The sequence below is a fragment of the Hemitrygon akajei genome, chromosome 3, assembly GCF_048418815.1.
Source record: "Hemitrygon akajei chromosome 3, sHemAka1.3, whole genome shotgun sequence".
Taxonomy (NCBI): domain Eukaryota; kingdom Metazoa; phylum Chordata; class Chondrichthyes; order Myliobatiformes; family Dasyatidae; genus Hemitrygon; species Hemitrygon akajei.
In genome coordinates this window covers 31001943-31024211 of record NC_133126.1, presented here as the reverse complement: position 1 = coordinate 31024211, position 22269 = coordinate 31001943, and the positions used below count along the sequence as shown (strand labels likewise).

The following is a 22269-nucleotide window of genomic DNA, read 5'->3' as shown; positions in this document are numbered from 1 at the left end:
GAAAACTACGTTTCAGCACATAAGATCAATGTCCTGGTGATAGTGGTATTGGTTTATAATTACCTCTACCGAGATACAGTGAAAGGCTTTTGTTTGCCTGTCACGCAGACAGATAATTCCAAATATTCTATGCTCGATTTGATCACCAGAACAGGGAGGAACCATTGTGCACCCCCATATCTCCCAATGACCCTTTGGCCTCGGTATCTGAAGCTGACATACAGTCTGCCTTCAAGAGAGTGACTCCAAGGAAAGCATCTGGTCCAGGCAGAGTACCTGGCCTAGTACTGAACATCTGTGTTGACCAACTGGCTGGTGTATTCACGGGTATCTTCAACCTCTCTCTCCTACAGTGTGTGTTAGTCACCTGCTTCAAGCCATCTTCAAACACACTGGTATCCAAGAAGAGCATGGTAACCTGCCTCAATGACTATCACCCAGTGGCACTTACATCCACAGTGATGAAATGTTTTGAGAATCTGGTGTTGAAGCATATCAGCTGCTGTCTGAGAGGTGACTTGGATCCGCTCCAATTTGCCCACTGAAGCAAAAGGTCTACAGCATTGGCTCTTCACACAACCCTGGAGCATCTGGACGGACAGCAAAGCTGCATACATCAGGATACTCTTTATCGATTACAACTTGGCATTTAACACCATCATCCCCTCAAAACTGATTAGTAAACTCCAAGACCTGAGCCTCAGTACCACCTTGTACAGTTGGATCCCAGATTTCCTCACTTGTAGACTCCAGTCATTTCGGATTGGCTAAAATGTCTCCTCCACAATCTCCATCAGGTTTGGAGCACCACAGGCATGTGTACTTAGTCCCATGCTCTACTTGCTTTACACCTATGACTGTGTGACTAAGGACAGCTCCAACACCATATACAAGTTTGCTGATGACACCACTGTTGTGGGCTATATCAAAGGTGGCAATGAATTAAAGAGCAAATGGGAGATTGAAAATTTGGCTGAGTGGTGTAATAACAACAGCCTCTCACTCAATGTCAATAAGTCTAAGGAACTGATAGTAGACTTCAGGAGAGGGAAACCAGAGGTGTATGAGTCAATAATCCTTGGAGGATCGGAGGATCAGAGGTGGAGAGTGTCAGTAACTTTAAATTCCTGTGTGTCGGTATCTCAAAGGACCTGTCCTGGACCCATCATATAAATATAATTGTAAAGAAAACGCGACAATGCCTCTACTTCCTTGGGAGTCTGTGGAGATTCGGCATGTCATCAAAAATTTTGGCAAACTTCTGTCGATGTGTGCTGACTGGCTGCATTACACTCTGGTATGGGAACACCAATGCCTTTGAGTGGAAAATCCTACAAAAAGTAGTGGATTCGGTCCAGTATATCACGTGTAAAACCCTCCCAACCATTGAGCACATCTACATGAAATGTAGCCATAGAAAATCAGCATCTATTATCAAAGATCCTCATCACTTAGGCCATGCTCTTTTCTCGTTGCTTCCATCAGGTAGAAAGTACAAGTGCCTCTGGACTCATACCACCAGGTTCAAGAACAGTTACTACCCCTCAACCATCAGCCCCTTGATTAAAAGGGATAATTGCATTCATTCTTTTTTTATCCTGTTATTTAATGCTCATTATTTACTGCTACTTATTTATTAACTGCATTGCAGTTCATTTAGTTTACAGTTCCTGATGTTTACAGATCCTGTGTACAGTTACTGTTCTATAGATTTGCTAAGAATGCCCACAGAAAAAGAATCTCAGGGTTATATGTGGTGACATGTATGTACTCTGATAATAAATTTTACTTTGAACTTTGAATACATAAGTAGATTAAGGGAGTAAAAAGGTAAAACAAAATGTAGTATATACTATAACAATTACAGAGAAAGTGCAGTGCATGGAGACAAAGTGCAAGGGTCAAGACAAGGTACTTTGGGAGACTGGGTTTCATATTTTAATATGCGAATTCAGGAGTCAAAGTTCAAAGTACATTTAATATCAAGTTATGTATACCATACACAACCTTGAGATTTGTCTCCTTACAGGCAGCCACAAAACACAAACCCAAAAGAACCCATTAAAAAAGACTGTCAAACACACAATGCACAGAAAGAAAAGCAAAATCGTGCAACTCATAAAATAAGCAATGGCATTCAGAACTGAAGTTCACAAAGCCAGTCATCACTGCAGCTGATCCTAGTTGCATGCCACAGCCTCAGTTCAGTGCAAAGACGAGTAAACCTTGCAGAGCAGCAAGCTGAGCACCAGTCTGATCCTCTCCTCTAGCCCTGGTGCATATCAGCCAAACCTTGGGTCATTCCTCGCTCTCAGACCCAAGCCCTGCCGTTCCAATATGCACTTGGGCTTGGACTCCACAGCCTCAATTCAGTCCATACTTGATATTTCTGATATGGCCTGATGCTGAAATCAGCCAAACAGTGGGTCATTCTTTGTTCTTGGGATTGGGCCCTGCTGCTTCAACATTCACAGGAATCTGATAACAGTGGAATAGAAGTTGTCATTGAGCCTGGTGGTACAGAAGCCTTAGGTGCCACGCCACCAGGTTCAGGAACAGTTATTACCCTACAACCATCAGGCTCCTGAACCAGCATGAATGACATTGCTCACCGTAACAGTGAACTGATTCTATGACATGCACAATTCCCTTAAACTTTCCCCCCTCACTTTAAAGCAATTTCCTATTTATTTGACATCCACTCTACCTAGGCCTTTCGATATTTGATAGATTTCAATGACATCCCCCCTCATTTTTCTAAACTCTAGCAAGTACAGGCTCAGGGCCATCAAATACTCCTCATACGTTAGCCCTTTCATTCTCAGGATAACTCTAGTGAGATTTCTACCCTGGAGAAAGAAACGACTACCTGACCTATCAATGCCTCTCATAATTTTATATACTTCTTTCAGATCATGCCTCAGCCTCTGAGGTTTAAGAGAAAACAATTGGAGCATAAAACATTATAGCATAGTAGAGACCCTTTGGCCCATGACGTGTCAACCTTTTAACCTACTTTAAGATCAATCTAACTCTTCCTTCCTACATAGCCCTCCATTTAGCTGTCATCCATGTGCCTAAGTGTTTCTTAAATGCTCCTAACATATCTGTCTCTACCATCACCTCTAGCAAAAAAAAACTTCTGACGTTCCCAATATTTTCCATCAATCAACTTCAATTATGCCTCCTCATATTAGCCATAATTGCCCAACTTCCCCTTATAGCTCATGCTCTCCAATCCATGTAGTATCTCAGTGAACAACTTCTGCACCCTTTCCAAAACCTTCAAATTCATTCTATAATGCGGTTACCAGCATCTTATTTAATATGCTAAGATGTCGCAAAGCATTTCACAGGGTATCATTTAGCAAGTTTGAAAGCAGGGAAGCAGGTGCTGTCCAAATGCAAAACACTACAAACGCTGAAAGTTTGAAATAAAACAATGTTAGAAGTGCTCAGGCAAATTGGGGAGGCCAAAGATTTGTGTGCACTATCTCTAACGGAGCACTGTTCATACTGTCAGCACTGCTTTTTAACCCCGTATGATGACATTGTTTTTGCTTCCTTTTGCAGCAGAGAGCTTTTACTGAAGTTTTCCGGGACGATTCTGGCTCACCTGCCAACTACCGAACATCCGTGCAGCTCACCACACCCATTTTCAAGCTGGCCATCCGCTTCCCAATCCCAGACCTTCGATCTGACCAGGAAAGAGGGCCCTGGTTCAAGAAGTCGCTTCAGAAGGAAATTTTACACCTGGAGTTCAGCGAGATGGAATTTAAGACCGAGTTCTGTGGGAGTTTATCCCACGAGCAGCTCAAACTTGAGCTAACTTTTAAGGAGCTCCTTGGTGAGCTAAGTGGCTTTTATTACACCTTTTCTCTGGCAAGTCCACATCAAACAAGTGGAGGGTATTTAAAGATCAATTACAGAGTACAAGGAAGGTATGTTCCTGTTAGAAGAAAGGACAGGTATGGAAAGATAAGAGAACCTTGGAGGTCTAAAGAGGTGATGAATTTAGTCAAGAAGGAAAAACGAAAATTATGTAAACCTTCGGAAGTCAGGATCAAATGGAGTATAAGGAAGCCGGAAAAGAATTATAGGAGGGGCCATGAAAAATCCTTGGCAAGTAGGATTAAGGTGAATCCCAAGGCATTCTATACATGAAGAGTAAAAGAATAACTCGGGAGAGGGTAGGACCACTCAAGGATAAAGAGGGGAACATTTGCTTGGATGCAGAGAATGTGACTGAGGTACTTAATGAGTACTTTGCTTCAATCCTTTACCAAGGGAAAGGATATGGAGGACCAGGAGATCAGTGCTGACTATATAAATACATTAGGGTGTGTAGAGGTCAAGGAGGAGGAAGTGTTGGGCCTCCTAGTGAGTATTAAGGTGAATAGGTCTCCAGAACCTCATGGGATTTACCCCATGTTATTGAAGGAAGTAAGAGACGAGATTGCTGGGGCCTTGACCAGAATCTTTGTATCCTCTCTAGCCACAGGCAAGCTCCCGGATGACTGGCAAGTGGCTAATGTTGGACCTCTATTTAAGAAGGGAACAAAGGAAAATCTTGGGAATTATAGACCAATGAGTTTCACATCAGTTGTAGATTAAGATGACATGCATCATAATCCAGGAGATTAAGCTGCATGGGCTCCACGGCAAATTGGCTGTTTGGATTCAGAACTCACTTGCGCATGGAGGACAGAAGGTAGTAGTTGAAAGGACTTATTCAAGCTGGAGGTCTGTGATTAGTGGAGTTCCATAGGGATCTGTGCTGGGACATCTGTTTGCAAAGTACAGTTGCAAGAAAAAGTTTGTGAACCCTTTGCAATTACCTGGTTTTCTGCATTAATCGCCTAAACACAATCTGCCTGAACTAATAACACATAAACAATTGTACTTTTCCTGTCTTTATTGAACGCATTGTTTAATCATTCACAGTTCAGGCTGGGAAAAAGTATGTGAACCTTTGTATTTAATAACTGCTAGAACCTCTTTCTCCACCAAATGTTCTCCACCAAACATTTCCTGCAGCTGCTGATCAGACTTGCATAACAGTGAAGAAGAATTTTAGATCATTCCTCCATACAAAGCTGTTTCTGTTCATCAATATTTCTGGGATACTTTGCATGAACATTCCTCTTCAGGTCGTGCTACAGCCTCTCAATTGGGTTAAGATCTGGACTCAAAACATGAATTTTCTTATTTTTAAACCATCATTTGTTGGTTTACTCTTGTGTTTCAGATCATTGTCTTGTTGCATCATCCAACTATTATTAAACTTTAGGTGACAGACTGCTACCCTGACATTCTCCTGTAAAATATCTTGATGCAATTTTGAATTCATTATTCCCTCAATGATTGAATGCTGTCCATTCCTTGAGGCAGCAAAGCAGCCCCAAACCATGATGCTCCTTCTACCTTGCTTCACAGTTGGGATGAGGTTTTGCTGTTGGTGTGCAGTGTTCCTTTTCCTCCAAACATAGCAGTGCATATTTCTACCAAAAAGTTCAACTTTTGTCTCAAGTGTCCACAGAACATTGTCCCAGAAGCTTTGTGGAATATGCAGGTGGTCTTTTGTAAACTTGAGAAGTGCAGTAATGTTTGTTTTAGAGAGCAATGCTTTCCTCCATGGTGTCCTTCTATGAACACCATTCCTGTTCAGTGTTTTTCTTACAGTGAAAAGAGCGTTTAGCAAGTTATAGAGATTTCTGCAGGTTTCTGCTGTTATCCTTGGGTTCTTCTCACCCCCTTCAGCATTGCATGTTGTGCTCTTGGTGTGATCTTTGCAGGACCTCACTCCTAGGGAGAGTAGCAACAGTTTCCTCCATTTGTAGACAGTTACTCTTACTGTAGACTGATGAACACTCAGGTCTTCAGAAATGCTTTTCTAGCCTTTTCCAGCTTCATGCATCTCTACAATTCTTCTCCTAAGGTGCTCAGAAAGTTTTAATCGAGGCGTGATACACGTAAGCAGATCTTTTTTGAGAAGAGCAGGCTCTGTCCGAAACCTGACTTTGTGTGTCTCATTTTTTACAGGGCAGGGCACCACTACAACCCACAGTTCCAATCTCATCTCATTGAATGGAACACTTGACTCTAAATTGCTGTTGTAGAAGGCATTACCTCAGAGGCTCACATACTTTTTTTGAACCTAGACTGTGATTGTTTAAGTACTGTCCTCAGTATTGCCAAGAAAAACCATTTCAGGATGTATATTTTATACATTTCTCTGACATTAAATGTACCTTTGAAACCTTGAAGAAATACAAATATGTTGTTAGGTTAGGCAGATTGTGTCTATTATTGTGACTTAGATTTAGACCACATTTTATGAGTAATTAATGCAGAAAACCAGGTAATTGCAAAGGGTTCACAAACTTTTTCTTGCAACTGTATATCAATGACCTGGATGAAAATGTAGATGGGTGAGTTTGCAGATGATACCAAAATTTTTAGAGTTGTTGATAGTGTAGAAGACCAGCAAAGAATACAGCAGGATGTAGGCCATTTGGGGATAATGGCTGAGATATGGCAGATGGATTTTAATCCTGATTAATATGAGGTGTTTCACCTCCGTAGGGCAAATGCAAGGAGACAGTACACTGTTAAGGACCAGTTCCCTATCAGTGTTGCTGAGCAGAGAGATCTTGGGACCCAAGTTCATAGCTCTTTGAAAGTGGTTACACAAGTAGATAAGGTGGTCAAGAAGGCTTATGTGATGCTTGCTTTTATTAGTTGAGGCAATGAGTTCAAAAGTCAAGAGGTTATGTTGCAACTTTATAAAACTGGTTAAACCACACCTGGAGTATTGTATACAGTTCTGGCCGCCCCACTACAGGAAAGATGTTGAGGTTTTGGAGTGGGTGCAGAAAAGGTTGACCAGGATACTACCTGGTTTAGAGGACGTGGCTATGATGAGAGGCTGAATAATCTTGGGTTGTTTTATCTGGAGTAAGGAGGCTGAGGGGAGTTCTGACAGAGGTTTACAAGATTATGAAAAGCATGAATAAGAGTAGACAGAGCATCTTTCTCCCAGGGTTGAAATGTCTAATACCAGAGGACGAGCATTGAAATTGAGATGGGGTAGGTTAAAGGGGATGTGAGGAGTAAGTTGTTTTACTCGGGAGAGTTGTGGATGCCTGGAATACACTGTTTGGTATGGTGGTAGAGGCTTTTAAGAGACGTTTGGATAGACACGTGGTATAAGGAAGATGGAGAGGTTAGTGTTTGAGTGCTTTTGATTTACTTAGTTGATTCAGCACAACTTTATGGCCGGACTGGCCTGTTCCTGTGTTGTACTGCTCTATGTTCTAGTTCTATCTATATTGCTGTAGAGTAATAATTGTCTTTGGGTACGATGGGACAGTACTGAGTACTGAGTCACCCAGTGTGTTCAAATCTGACTGTGGTGAGCTGGTAGTTTGTCTAATTTTCTGGTGTTTGCAGCTTCTCTGCAAGCTCTGTCCACTACTTATAGAGTCATAGAGCATGTCAGCATAGAAACAGGCCCTTCAGCCCATCTAGTCTATGCCATGCTGTTATCCTGTCTAGTACCATCCACCCACCCTTGGACTATAGCCTCCATACTCTTCCTATCGATGTACTTATCCAAACTTCTCTTCAATGTTGCAATTGAACCTGCACCCATCACTTCAACTGGCAGCTCGTTCCATACTTGAACCATCTCTACTTTAGTCTCATCCAACTTCAGTGGAAAAGCTGGTTTGCATTTTGTACCCCTATGATAATAATTTTATATACCTCAATCAAATCTCCCCTGGCTCTCCTATGCTCCAGGGAACCACAGTGTGGTGGGTCAGCTGAGTCATATTTTCACTGGGCACTTACTGGTGTTTGCTTTACATTAGGTAAATTTCAGGAAGATCTGGAGACTCCATCATTCACCTTTCTTAAAGTTTCACATGGTGCTGATGGAGACATGTCTACCTCTGACAGTGGGAAGTTTGATTGGCCAAGGTACGTGTAAATATATTTGGGTATATTACAAAAATGTGCGTTTTTTCAAGCTTCTCATTGGGATTAAAGGTATTTTGGAATATACTAAGGTTGTGAACAGTGTGGTATTTTAAAGAACAGATTAAAGATTAGCTTTATTTGTCACATGTACATCGAAATATTTAGTGACGTGCATGCTTGTGTTAATGACCAAAAAGGTCTGAAGATGTGCTGGAGGCAGCCCAGTGCCAGCAGTGCATGCCCATGACTCAGTAAGCTTAACCTGTACATCTTTGGAATGAGAGAGGAAACTGGAGTACTTTGAGGAAACCCATGCAGTCACAGTGAGAACAAACGATCTCCTTATAGACGGTGGTAGGAATTGAATCCCAATAGTTGGTGCTGTAAAGTAATACACTAACCCTTACGCGACCATACCACCCTAGTTCCTGATGATGTGGTGTGCGAATCTTGAACACCCAGTCTGAATTGCAGTACGTAGGAAGGTTCAAGTCTACAGATTTGAATTACAAACTTAAACTTACTGTAACCTGTATTTTCACAGCGATACAAAAAGCACCAGGAAGTAAAAAGCTGTGATTTGGTTTTAGATCGCAGTCAGTTTGGAATGTGTACAAGCTGTAAGTGTTTAGAGCTTGGGGGGAAATTAAATGTTTGGAAGTGTGTAAACATTGCAGAGTTCAGCTGTGTTCAACCAAACAATATTGCGAGGTAACCAATGGAGATGCTGGTTATCAAATTTACATATCATATGGTCCTGTTGTTCTATCCCACTGTTTATATTCCACACTCATTTTCCCCAAAGCTACTTCATCTAACTTTTCTATCTAGAAAGATTATATTTTGGTTTTTATTTATCATCATGAAAAGGCTTATTGCTTCAGAGGCAATATCTTGCATTTGTTTTGTATCTTTTAATATAGTCAAACATCCTACATCTCTTCACAGGATCATAATTTGGCAAAGTTTGACACTCAGCCTTGTAAGGTATAAGGACAAGAAACCAAACAACTGATCAATGAAGTAGGTTTTAATATGCTCCTCATGAAGAAAGCAAGGTAGAAAGGGCAATTCCAGAATTTGTTGCGTTCCTAGCTCTCTGCCGACTAAGCTCCAGAGTGCTGAGAAATCTTCCCACCTCTGTCTGCTCCAGAAAATATCCTGTCCATGTTCACTCTAGATCTTTCAATAAGTTTCCACCTTATTCTTCTAAACTCCATGAGTACAGGTCCAGAGCCATCAAATGCTCTGCATACGTTAACCCTTCCATTCCTGAGATCATTCTAGTGAAACACTTCTGGACCTTCTCCAATGCTGGCACATCCTTTCTTACGTGCTTAACTGGTATGGTGATTATGTTCCCTTTGTACTAATTACAAGGAGGTTTTGTCCCTCTAGGGTTGTGCTAAAGGTTAATCCAACAGCCGTGCATTCCATCTTGGAACGGGTAACGAGTGAAGATGAGGAGCCTGGAAATCACTTGTTGGAGGATGAAGAAGGTGGAGGCCATTCACTAAAAGATGTCTGTGATTTAGGAAAGCATGAACCCTCACCTTTTTCCTCTCGCCGAGTCATGTATGAAAACGAGGAGGTAAAATCAATTCTTTTACACATTAAAGAAATTGCTAAGTTTTCATTTTTGAGTTGCCAGAGCAATAGGAAAGAAACAGTTTATATATCATTATTGCCATGTTATTATTCTGCATGATGAATTGGAAAGAGTGACACTGTTGGTTCTCATTTCTTTGTTTAATCAAGGCAAAGGAGGTTTTTTAAATTTTATTTCAGGTATCCAAGTTGATGTTCATTGTTTCTAGGGTAAAGCTCTCTCAGATTCAGATTTATTTATTTATCAAAACATACAGTGAAATGAGTCATTAGCATTAACAACTAACACAGCCTAAGGGTGTGCTGGAGGCCATTCTGGTGCCAACACAGCATGTCACAGTGCTCAACAGAAGAACACAGAACACAACAAAAAAACAACAGCAAAACAACCCACTTTCCTCCCTCCCTCCCACCCATGCAGTCAGTCCTCCAGCCCCGGTACAGGCCACTGGGTCTCCAGTCTCAAGGCTTTGGACATCAGGTTTTCACTTCTGCATTTCCATTCGACCTTCAGGCTTCGATTGTTGGTATTGATGCCTGGACTTGCTGATACTGGGACCCCAAACTTCAGGCTCACCAACTCACCGGCCCTTGTTCCTTCTACTTGCACAGTCTTCAGACTTTATCAGGGCAGGTATAGCAGGACAGGTTTGATACAAAGAAAGTACAGAAGGGCTCAGTAGTTCTGAAGTTCTTTGATTTCCCACAGTTACCTGCATATATACTTTCTAAATGAACCTGGCAATTAGGTGTTGACTTTCATCGGAGTAGGTACATAGACAAAAACAAAACTAAATCACAGTAGCACACACAAAATGCTGGAGGAACTCAGCAAGTCTGGCAGCGTCTATGGAAAGAAATAAAGAGTCGATGCTTTGGTCAAAGACCCTTTATTAGGATTGGAAAGGAAGGGGGAACAAGCCAGAATAAGAAGGCAGAGGAGAGGATGGAGTACCAGTTAGAAGGTGATAGTGAGACCAGGTGAATTGAACCCCAGTCAGTGATCTCTGGCACGGTAAAGCAGTATGCTGACTTCTACGCTACCTTACCACCCTTAGAACTGTGATTGTGCATAAGGTCATAGGTGTCTGTAAAATTTTTAATTGTGTGGCAAATTTATTTGTTATGCACAAATTGTGGCATCAACTCAATACTTGTAAACTTGTAACATATGAAGACAGGCAAATCTTTTGCCATCATCTTGCTCAAGGCAGCTATCATCTGTAACTTGAAAACTGGTATAGTTCCCTGGTGCCATGATGCTGTGTAATTTACTTGATCTCTGTGCTCTCTACAGATGGTGATGCCAGGGGATCAACTGGAAATGGGTCAGTTCCAGGATAAAACCATGAGCACCTCCCATTACGTACTAGAGCTTACGTTACCAAAACTCAACCTTGCATTGCCAAACAAGGCATTCTATGAGAAAGTGTATAACAGGTAAGTCTTAAGTCATTACTGCTGTAAGCATAGCATAACTTCTGGCTATTTCTCCCTCCCCTCTCTTTTTTCCATTCCCCATTCAGTCTCTCTACTTGCCCTTTCTTTTTTCCTTACCTGCCTGTCACCTCCTTCTGGTACCCCGCCTCCTTCCCTTTCTCCCACAGGTCCATTTTCCTCTCCTATCAGATTGCTCCTTTTTCAGCCCTTTACTTCTTCCACCTTCTAGCATCTCAATTCATCTCCCCCCCCCCCCCCCCCCCACCCATCTACCTTCCCATTCACCTGGTCTCACTGTCACCTTTCTGCTTGTACTCCATCCCCTCCTCTGCCTTCTTATTCTGGCTTGTTCCCCCTTCCTTTCCAATCCTAATAAAGGGTCTTTGACCAAAGCGTCGACTCTTTATTCCTTTCCATAGATGCTGCCAGACGTGCTGAGTTCCTCCAGCATTTTGTGTGTGTTACTGTGATTTAGTTTTGTTATTGTTTATATTCCCTGATGTTAGTATTGAGGTATAGCAGTGTTTTCCAACTTCTTTTTAGCCCAATGTCCCCTAAAGCATCTTCATACTTGCCAATGCCTCTCTTAGGCCGAATATATATTTCGGTGCCATATTTACCTTTAATATATTTTATTCCTTATTTTTAAAATGAAGTCTTAACAATGCCTCTTCTTGCATTTTACTCTGCAAGTTCAAGTTCATTGTCATTCAACCATATGCATGTAAAGATAGATATATAGACACTTTATTGATCCCGAAGTAAATTACAGTGTCACAGTAGCATTACAAACAATTACAAAATAATACAAAAATATTAGATAATACAAAATATTAGAAGTGAAGAAGAAAGAATGAAAATAAGTTGCTACAAACTGTCCAACGGGGGGCGGGGGGGGGGGGAATTATCACTTCTCCGGCTGTAGATTGAGCCCAATAGCCAAGGGTATGAATGACCTTACATGGGGCTCTTTGGAGCAGCACATTTGTCCCAGTCTCAGTCTATTACTGAAAGTGCTCCTCTGTTCAGCCAAGGTGCCATGCAGAGGGTGAGAAACATTGTCCAGAATTGCCAGGATTTTCCTGAGGGTTCTTTGTCCTACCTCAGCCTACAGTGTGTCCAGTTAGACTCCTATAACAGAGCCAGCCTTTCTGATCAGTTTAATGAGCCTATGTTGATGCCATTGCCCCAGCACACTACTGCATAGAAGATTGTACTGGCAACAACAGACTGGTAGAACATGTGAAGAAGAGACCTCTGGACCAAGGTGCACAGCCCAGTACCTATAACTCACATACAACACACAAATTAATATTACCACAAATAAGTTAAAGAACTTAGAGTAGTACAGCACATTACAGGCCCTTCGGCCCACAATGTTGTGCCAACCCTCAAACCCTGCCTCCCATATAACCCCCCACCTTAAATTCCTCCATATACCTGTCTAGTAGTCTCTTAAACTTCACTAGTGTATCTGCCTCCACCACTGACTCAGGTAGTGCATTCCACGCACCAACCACTCTCTGAGTGAAAAACCTTCCTCTAATATCCCCCTTAAACTTCCCTTCCCTTACCTTAAAGCCATGTCCTCTTGTACTGAGCAGTGGTGCCCTGGAGAAGAGGCGCTGGCTGTCCACTCTGTCTACTCCTCTTAATATCTTGTACACCTCTATCATGTCTCCTCTCATCTTCCTTCTCTCCAAAGAGTAAAGCCCTAGCTCCCTTAATCTCTGACCATAATCCATACTCTCTAAACCAGGCAGCATCCTGGTAAATCTCCTCTGTACCCTTTCCAATGCTTCCACATCCTTCCTATACTGAGGTGACCAGAACTGGACACAGTACTCCAAGTGTGGCCTAACTAGTTAACAAATAATAAAGCATATTCCAGAAGATTGACATTTAGCATACAACACATGGTAAAAAGTAAACAGTATAACGTTACTGGTACTTCTGGTGTCAGAGAGTTCAGTTGTCTTGCGGCCTGGGGGAGAAGCTATTTCCCATCCTAACAGTACTTGTCCTAATGCTATGGTACCTCCTGCCTGATGATAGGAGTTCAAAGAGACTGTGTGACAGATGGGAGGGATCCTTGACAATACTAAGGGTCCTGCATACACAGTGGTTCAGATAAATATCTTGGATCAGTGGAAGAAGGTCCCCAGTGATCCTCCCAGCAGGCTTCACAAGCCTTTGTAGGGTCTTGCAGTCAGATGCCTTGCAATTCCCATGCTAGACAGTGATGCAGCAAGTCAGGACATTCTTGATGGTGCTCCTATAAAAAAAATAGGTTAGAATGGGAGGGGAGAGTGTTGAGGAGGAAGCTCGTGCCCATCTCCTCAAGAAGTGGAGATGCTGCTGTACTTTCTTGTCTAAGGGGGTGGTGTTGATCATCTGTTATGTGAAACTTGGTGCATCTCTTTCCATGGAGGAGCTGTTTATGTGCAGTGAGGAGTGGTCAGCCTGCACTGTCCTAAAGTCCACAATCATCTTTTTAGTTTTGTCCACCTTAAGACTCGAGTTGTTGTGCTCGCACCATTCTACAAGCTGCTCTACCTCTCATTGACTGTCTCATTGATATTGTTGATGAGGGTTATCTCTGTTGTGTCATCAGTGAACTTCATTCAGTTTGACCTGGATCTAGCAGTCTAGTCATGCTTCAGCAAAGTGAACAGCCCAGCAGGCTGAGCATGCAGCACGGGGGGATGCCAATGCTCAGCATGATGGAGCTAGAGATGTTGCTGCCAACGCAGACTGACTATCTTTCTGTCAAGAAGTCCTAGATCCAGTTGTGGACAGGTTTCAGGAGCCAACGAGGACAGTTTACCCATCAGTTTCTGAGGGATGATCATATTAAATGCCGAGTTGAAGTTAATAAACTGCATCCTGACATATGAAGCACCATTTTGCAGGTGGGACAGGACAGCACATGGTATAGTATTGTCAGTGGTCCAATTTGAGCAATAAACCAACTGGAAAGGGTTCAATTTATCAAGAAGATGGTATTTAATGCAGTCTATACCAGCCATTCAAAGCATTTCATTACTGTTAAGGTTAGTGCCACTAGACAGTAGTTGTTAAAGTTGCTTACTGTCGCCCTCTTGGGCACTGAGATAATAGTGGCTGCCTTGAAATTTGTGGGAACAGTGGACTGCTCCAGAGAGATGTTGAAGATGTCTGTTAGAACCTCTGTTAACTGGGCTGCACAATCCCTTAGCACCCGACCAGTTATGTTATCAGGCCCCATAGCTTTACGTGAGTTGACTTTGACTAGGGTCTTCCTCACATTTGCTGTGTCCAGACAGAATGCAAGCTCCCCAGTGTGAAGGGGGTCTTTTCTTGCAGGCATGTTGTTTTGTGTATCAAACCATATGTAAAAGACATTTAGCCTATCAAGAAGAGGGTCATCACTGTTGTTGACGCACAGTGCGTGGGGCTTGGAGCTCATGCAGTGCTTCCCTAACATAACAGTGGCAGGGTGTGGGGTGGGTGGTGTATACAGCCACAATCAGAATGGCAGTGAACTCCTTCAGTAAATAGAAGGGCCTGCACTTCACTGTTTTAAAAACTGTACCAGTGAGTTGTCACTACCAAAGTGTTCACATCTTGCCAGAGACTGCGGGATTTCTATCTGCCCAAAAAGAGATAAAGCCCTTTAGCTGGAGGACCACTTCAGGATGGTATCCCGGAGCCATATTTCCATCATGATGAATTGCATCAGTCCTCCATCTCACGCTGGTTCAGTTGTGGTTACGATCATCAATAAATGGTTTATTTTCTTGCAATTGAATGTTTGAAAGCTGTATCAATGAGAGAGCCAGCCTGCAGGGTTTCACCTTTAGCTTCACACAAATGCCAGATCATTCACTGTGCTTCTGTTTCCTCACGCACCACTTCAAACCCTTTCTTCCCTCAGTGGCTGTAGCAGGCAATGACATTGTATGCAATAAGTGTATGCTGTGCAGTTCCTCTGTTATCCAGCAACTCACTAGTGAGGTAGACTTGCAGTAGTTGGTGTTCTTAATATCCAGCACTATCTTGCAATCATAAGAAGTAGCAACAGAATTAGGCCCATTGAGCCTGCTCCACCATTTAATCATGGCTGGTCCACTTTCCCTCTCAACCCCATTTTCCTGCCTTCTCTCCACAACCTTTCAAGTCCTGACTAATCAAGAACCCATTAACCTCTGCCTTAAATACTCCCAATGACCCAGCCTCCACAGCCACCTGTGGCAATCATAAGAAAGACATAGAGGATGAATAATTACACCATTAGCTGAAGCCAGATTGGCTGCTGTGACTGGGCGTGCCACTGTCTTTGGAATTTGTCTGTTACCTTGAGAATTTGAGAATACTGTTTAACTGTTTTGCTACCATTCCACCTTGAGGAAATATCGAAGCTGTTACAGGTTAATAAGTACACTTTTTTTGGCTACAAAGTCCTACGTGTTAGGTGGGTAAGGTAAGGGATTTTATTAATTTAAGTATGCTTTTTCTATTAAATAATTGTTAATGTGTGGTTCATTACTCTTACTACAGAATAAACAATGACCTGTTGCTGTGGGAGCCCACTGCACCATCTCCTGTTGAGACAGTGGAAAACATTACCTACGGAGTTGGATTGTCTGTGGCCAGCCAAATGATCAATGCATTCAGCAAAGAAAATCTCACTCCATTCAAGTCTGCCCTCCTCCAGGATGGTATAGTATCATTTTGATATTTTGTCTGTTGTCACTGAACCTGTTTAACTCCCAACTTGTTCTAGATTTGAAGTCTGAGAGTTGAACAGCTAAGTGCTTAATATATTGAATGTTTCCTATCACTTCACCACTATCCCCTCTCCACACAACCAAGAGCAGCAGAGGCTGACTGTTGTGTCTGCTTCCCAGTCCTGCACATTGAATATAAGTGGATAATATACTGTTGTATGGCCATAGTCATAAATCATACAACACAGAAACAAGCCCTTCACCCAAATTGTTCATATTGACCAAAATTCCCATCTAAGCTAGTCCCATTTGGCCCATGTTCCTCCAAACCTTCCATATCTATGTACCTTTCCAAGTATCTTTTAAAATGTTATTAATATGCCTATCTCAGCCACTTTCTCTGGCAGCTCATTCCATATATGCACCGTCCTCTGGATGAAAAAGTTGCCCTTCAGGTTCCTCTCCTCTTTTTCTTTAAACCTGTGCTCTCCAGTTCTTGGTTCCCCAGCCCTGAGGAAGTAAGATTGTACGCATTGACCATATCTATAACGCTTGTGATTTTATGCACTTTTGTAAGATCATCCCTTCTTATTCTACATCCAATAATAAAAGTCCCAACCTGCTCAACTTCTCAATAATTTAGTTCCTCAAGTCCCACCAACAGCCTCATTAATCTCCTCTGCACTCTTTCCAATAATGGCATCTGTCCTATAACAGGGTGACCAAGCCTGAACCCAATATTCCAAATGCGGCCTCATCAGCATCTTTTATAACTGTAATATTATATCTCAACTGCTATATTCAAGAGGTGTGCTTGATGAATACAGCATGCAAAAAGCCTTCTTTGCCACCCAGTCTACCTGTGATATCACTTTCAGTGAATCATGTACTTATACTCTTAGGTTGCTCTGTTCTACAAGACATTCCAGGGCCCTACCGTTCACTGTGGAAGTCTTGTTCTCATTTGTTTTCCCAAAATGCAACACCTCATACTTAACAGAATTAAACTCCATTTGCCATTCCTTAGGCCACTACTCAGCTGATCAAAATGCCTTGGTATATCCTGATTACCATCTGCACTGGTCATGATAAAATACCAGCCTACCCGCCAGTAATATCATGAAGGATCCCACCCCACCCTGCTCATGAACTGTTTGTCCCACTCCCATCAAGAAGGAGGCTATGCTGCATCTATGCCAGGACTACCAGGCTCAAAAATAGTTATTTTCCCAAGCAGTAAGGCTGATCAACACCTCCACTCACTAGTACACCCCTCGACACCCCCAACCACTAGTCACCTTACTTCTATCACTCCTATGACCAAAGTCACTTTATGGACATACAATCAATCTATGTATATAATCTATGTATTTATATTTATGGAATTTTTTTATTATTGTACTCCTCATGTTTTGTTTTTTGTGCTGCGTCAGATCTGGAGTAACAATTATTTCATTTTCCTTTATATTTGTGTACTGGAAATGAGATTAAATGATCTTGAATTCTAGGGGTCCTTTAGAACAATGGTTCCAAATATTTTTGGGTTACCACACCCTTGTCTCCCAGACCACATCCCCAGCACCTCCTCTCCGTTTCCAGCCATTAAATAAAAGCTATAAAGATTTTTGATTTATTATACACAGTGAAGGATAATAGGAATAACAAATTCAAAGCAACAACAAATAATTGCAAAATTTAATCAAATCTATTGAAAGCTACAAATAAAATTATTTAATTACAGTAAAAACAAATCTCATCAACAATTTTAGAGCATACATTGGTAGTCCGACTATTCATTACTTCATTGCTTTTTCACCTTTCAATGAAATGGATTAGCTTGGTGCAGTGATATCAGCTTCTCAACATCAGGCTGAATGTCACTGAGAAGGAGTCTCAGTTCCCCTTGTTCAGTAATTTGCAGTCTGTTGTGTTGCTTTGAATAAAATTGGGTGACTGCACCAAAACCGCGCTCCACTAAGTATGATATTGACAAGGCAATAAAGAACATCTTGACTTTTTCCACAGTTCAAGATAGCGTTCAGTGATTTCTTTCTGTACTCTGTATTTCTATATCGCACAATATGTCTTCCACATTCTCACATATTTCATCTTTTTGTCTTTGAACAGAGTTGTCTGCTGAACAGAATTGCTTTTCTTTGTTTCGTGGCTATCTAGAGAAGAATAATCTCAGAGTTGTGTTCTGCATACATCAATAATAAATTAAACTTTGCAGATAGCTGCAAAGACCTTCGTCGGCAGTGCAGCCTAAAGCCTGTTGATATAGAGGTTTAATGAGGGGTACAGATTGGGAAAATGAAAGCATTCTGAGGTTGGGTGAGGTTAGAACTAGAGGTCATAAATTAAGGGTGAAAGGTAAATTGTTTCAGAGAAACCTGAGGGGGAGCTACTTTATTCAGTGGGTGGTGAGAGTGTGGAACCAGCTGCCAGCAGAGATGGTGGATGCGGGGTTGATTTCAACATGTTAGGAAATTTGGATAGGTACATGGATGGGAAGGATATGGAGGGTTATGGTCGAAGGTGTGGGTCAGTGGGACTAGGCAGAATAATAGTTTGGCATGGACTAGATGAGCCAAAGGGCTTGTTTCCATATGCAGTGCTCTATGAGTATAGAAGTCATTAAATGTTATGAGATATCCTTGACAGAGAGGAGAAACATTTTCTAATGCCAGATGTAATGGTAACCAGAAAGGGTCCATTTAAGAAAATCTACAAGATGAGAAGTTTAACAGTGCGTGAGTTATCATTGGGTTTATGCACTCTGAAAGCTGGTGAAAGCAGATTGAATAACAGTAAACACCACAGGGACCAATTTGTAAGGATAAAGGAAAAGAGCAGGGGGTTGGGAACAACTGGAATTGTTCTTTTAATGGTAAAAAGGGCTGCAGGCCATATTTCATGATGTAAAGATTTTTTTATAGCTGGCAGTGTGGTAAACAAACGAAAGAAATAACTGTGGGTATTGAGATGAGAAATAAAGTAGTGGGCGATGGTGCATAATTCTTTGTTGTCTTTCACCTTCTGTTTAAGTGCTGTGCACCTGGGCTTTCTACCCATCACACGGCCAGCCAGGGTGTTTGGATGAGTGCCTTTGCGCCTGCCAGGCATGATTCCTTTCCTGTGTTTCTGCAGATGACGAGAGTGGATCTGACGAAGAGTCTCTGCAGTTCCAGTCCACCACTGATCCGGTACACAGATCACGGCGCAAGAAGAAGGTTGAACAGCTGAGCAAGACTTGTCAAAGTTTCCTATCAATACTCCTGAATGTGTCTCATGGGTTGGTGTCAGTGCATACAGATACCAAGGTGAGTTGATTAGGAACACTGTTGGTTCACGTGTGTGTCAAGTGGGTATGGGTACCAGAGTGGACGGCATCTCAAATAACGATGAGTTGAAATACAGAAAGGAGATAGAGAGCCTAGTGACATGATGTTATGACATCAACAAAACAGAAGAGCTGGTCATTGACTTCAGAATGGTGGGGTGATGCGCATGCTCTGTACATGTCAGTGGTGTTGAGATTGAGATCTGCAGTTCCAATGTGAGCATTACCAGTAACCTGTCCTGGTCTAATCACATTGATGAAGGATATAGACGTTGTGTAGGCAGAAGGGATTAATTTAATTGGTTCAGCACAATATTGTGGGCCAAAGGGCCTGTTCCTGTGCTGACCTATGTTCTATGTCCATGAGACAGGGAAACAGAATTAAGTCATTTGACCCATCAAGTCTGCTCCGCCATTCCACCATGTCTGATTTATTTTTCCTCTCAACCCCATTCTCCTGCCTTCTCCCCATAATCTTTGACACCCTGTCTAATCAAGGACATTTCAACCACTGCTTTAAGTATACCCAGTCACTTGGCCTCCACAGCCTTCTGTGGCAATGTATTCCACAGATTCACCACCCTCACCTCTGCTCTAAAGGAACATCCCTCTATTCTGAGGCTGTGCCCTCTAGTTCTAGACTCTCACACTATAGGAAACGTATTGTCCACATCAACTCTATCTGGATCTTTAAATATTTAATAGGTTTAAATGAGAACCTCCACCCCTCCCCAGTCATTCTTTTAATCTTGAATGGGTATAGGCCCAGAGCCATCAAAGGCTCCTCAAGCATTAACACTTTCATTCACAGAATCATTCTCATGAATCTCCTTTAGACCCTCTCCAATGCCTGCACATCTTTTAGATAAGGAGCCCAAAACTAATCGCATTACTCCGAGTGCAGCCTGACCAATGCCTCACAAAGGCTCAGCATTACATCCTTGCTTTTATATTCTGGTCCTCTGGAAATGAATGCTAACATTGCTTTGCCTTCCTTACCACTGATTGAACATGCAAGTTAACCTTTAGGGAGTCCTGCATGAGGAGTCCCAAGTCCCTTTGCACCTCTAATTACAGAATTTTCACTCCATTTGGAAAACAGTCCAAGCCTTTATTCCTTCAAGTAAAGTACATGACCATACGCTTTCCTACACTATATTCCATGTGCCACTTCTTTGCACATCCTTCTAACCTGCCTATGTCCTTCTGTAGTCTCTGTGCTTCCTCAGCACTACCTGACTCTGCACCTATCTTCAAATTGGCCACGAAGCTATCAATTCTGTCTCCAAATCATTGACATAAAGCATGTAAAAGGAGTGTACAGGAGCAAGATATGCCAGCTAGTTGAGTGGTACCGCAGCAACAACCTTGCACTCAATGTACCGTAGATTTCGCACTACAGAGCGCACCTGATTAAAAGCCGCTGGCTCTAATTTTAGAAAGAAAATCAATTTTGTACTTGTACAAGCCGCACCGGATTTTAGGCCGCACCGGATTTTCAGCCGCAGGTGTCCCACGTTGTAATATGAGATATTTACACAGAAAGATATTACACGTGAGGATTTTTTAACTTTTAATTAAATCCATATGGTAACATAAACAAATACATATTGCAAATGCTTTTTTTCCGAACCGTGCCTGTAACGCGGCTACTTTTAAATATACATACGTATCGGTAACACAAATTACGTTGCGTATACTTTTTTACTGAACAACATTCCAATATCTCCTAACGACTGGTAAAAAAAATATATACTGCAGCCTACCAGGAAAAGTTATTGATCGCCTTTAACTTAAAAGCAGCGTTTTCGCTCGGCTAATGTGCTCCCCCCACCTTCCCGTTTATCACAAACTGGTATTTCCCACAAGACGCGGCAAAACCGGGTGTGACGTCATAGCATCCCGCGATGTAGTACAGAAAACAAATATAGTTAAAACACTTCTAACTTTAACTAGAAATTACTAACAAATGAATTACTAAGCGAAAATATTATAAACTAAATAACTGCCATAAAGGCAGCACAATGCTTTTCTTCGAGTGTTTTCCATGTTGATGAGGGTGAGTACAAATGACTGATTTACAATAATTTAATTGTGAAAGTGCGCTTGATTTATCGTACAATTTCATTGGACCTCTGTGAACTACTCATCAATTTTATTGGTCTACTGTTACGAGGCAAACTGTTTTTGGCGGCATGAAAAAAAACCATGCATTAGCCGCACCGTAGTAAAGGCCGCAGTGTTCAAAGCTGTTCAAAATGTGGGAAAAAAGTAGCGGCTTATAATCCGACATCTACGGTAATTAAGATGAAAGAGTTGATTGTGGACTTCAGGAAGGATAACATGAGGGAACACAAACCAATCCTTATAGAGGGATCAGCAGTGGAGGGTGTGAGCTATTTCAAGTTCCTGGATGTCAATATCTCTGAAGATCTAACCTAGTCCCAACATATCGATGCAGCTGTAAAGAACACAAGACAGCGGCTATATTTCATTCGGAGTTTGAAGAGATTTGGTTTATCACCTAAAACTTCTGTAAATGTACTGTGAAGAGCATTCTGACAGGCTGCATCACTGTCTGGTATGGGACAGGGGCTTCTGCACAGGACTAAAAGAAGCTACAGAAAGTTGTAAGATTAGTCGCCTCCATCTTGGGTATTGGCCTCCATAGTATCCAAGACATCTTCAAGTAGTGGTGCCTCAGAAAGGTGACATCCATTATTAAGGACCCCCATCACCCAGAGCATGCCCTCTTCTCATTGTTACCATCAGGAAGGAAGTACAGAAGCCTGAAGGCATACACTCAGTGATTCAGGAACAGCTTCTTCCCCTCTGCCATACAATTCCCAAATGGTCATTGAACTCATGAACACTACCTCACTTTTAAAAAATATATATTACTTCTGTTTTTGCGCTATTTTGATCTATTTAATATACTCACAGTAACTGATTTACTTTTATTTCCATCCTGTATTATCATGTGTTGCATTGTACTGTTGGTGCTAAGTTAACAAATTTCACAACACATGCCAGTGATAGTAAAGCTGATTCTGCTTCTGATTCAACACTGAGCCCTGTGGAATGCTGTGGGGCACCAGCAACCAACAAAAAAAAGTCTCCCTTTATTCCCACTCTTTGCCTCCTGCCAGTCAGCCAATTTTCTATCCATGCTGGTATTTTTCCTGT

The 22269-nt window shown here is 41.9% G+C and overlaps 1 protein-coding gene across 4 annotated transcripts in view; it reads left to right on the top strand.

The window, feature by feature from the left end:
- The window catches only part of LOC140724820 (autophagy-related protein 2 homolog B-like), a 136235-nt gene that overhangs the window by 55589 nt on the left and 58377 nt on the right, over positions 1-22269 (top strand). For all 4 annotated transcript variants that reach the window (XM_073039470.1, XM_073039468.1, XM_073039469.1 and 1 more), the window contains 6 exons: positions 3574-3847; positions 7875-7983; positions 9382-9574; positions 10889-11031; positions 15571-15731; positions 18891-19063. In XM_073039470.1, coding sequence (XP_072895571.1) covers positions 3574-3847; positions 7875-7983; positions 9382-9574; positions 10889-11031; positions 15571-15731; positions 18891-19063 — 1053 coding nt within the window. The remainder of the gene's footprint in view (positions 1-3573; positions 3848-7874; positions 7984-9381; positions 9575-10888; positions 11032-15570; positions 15732-18890; positions 19064-22269) is intronic.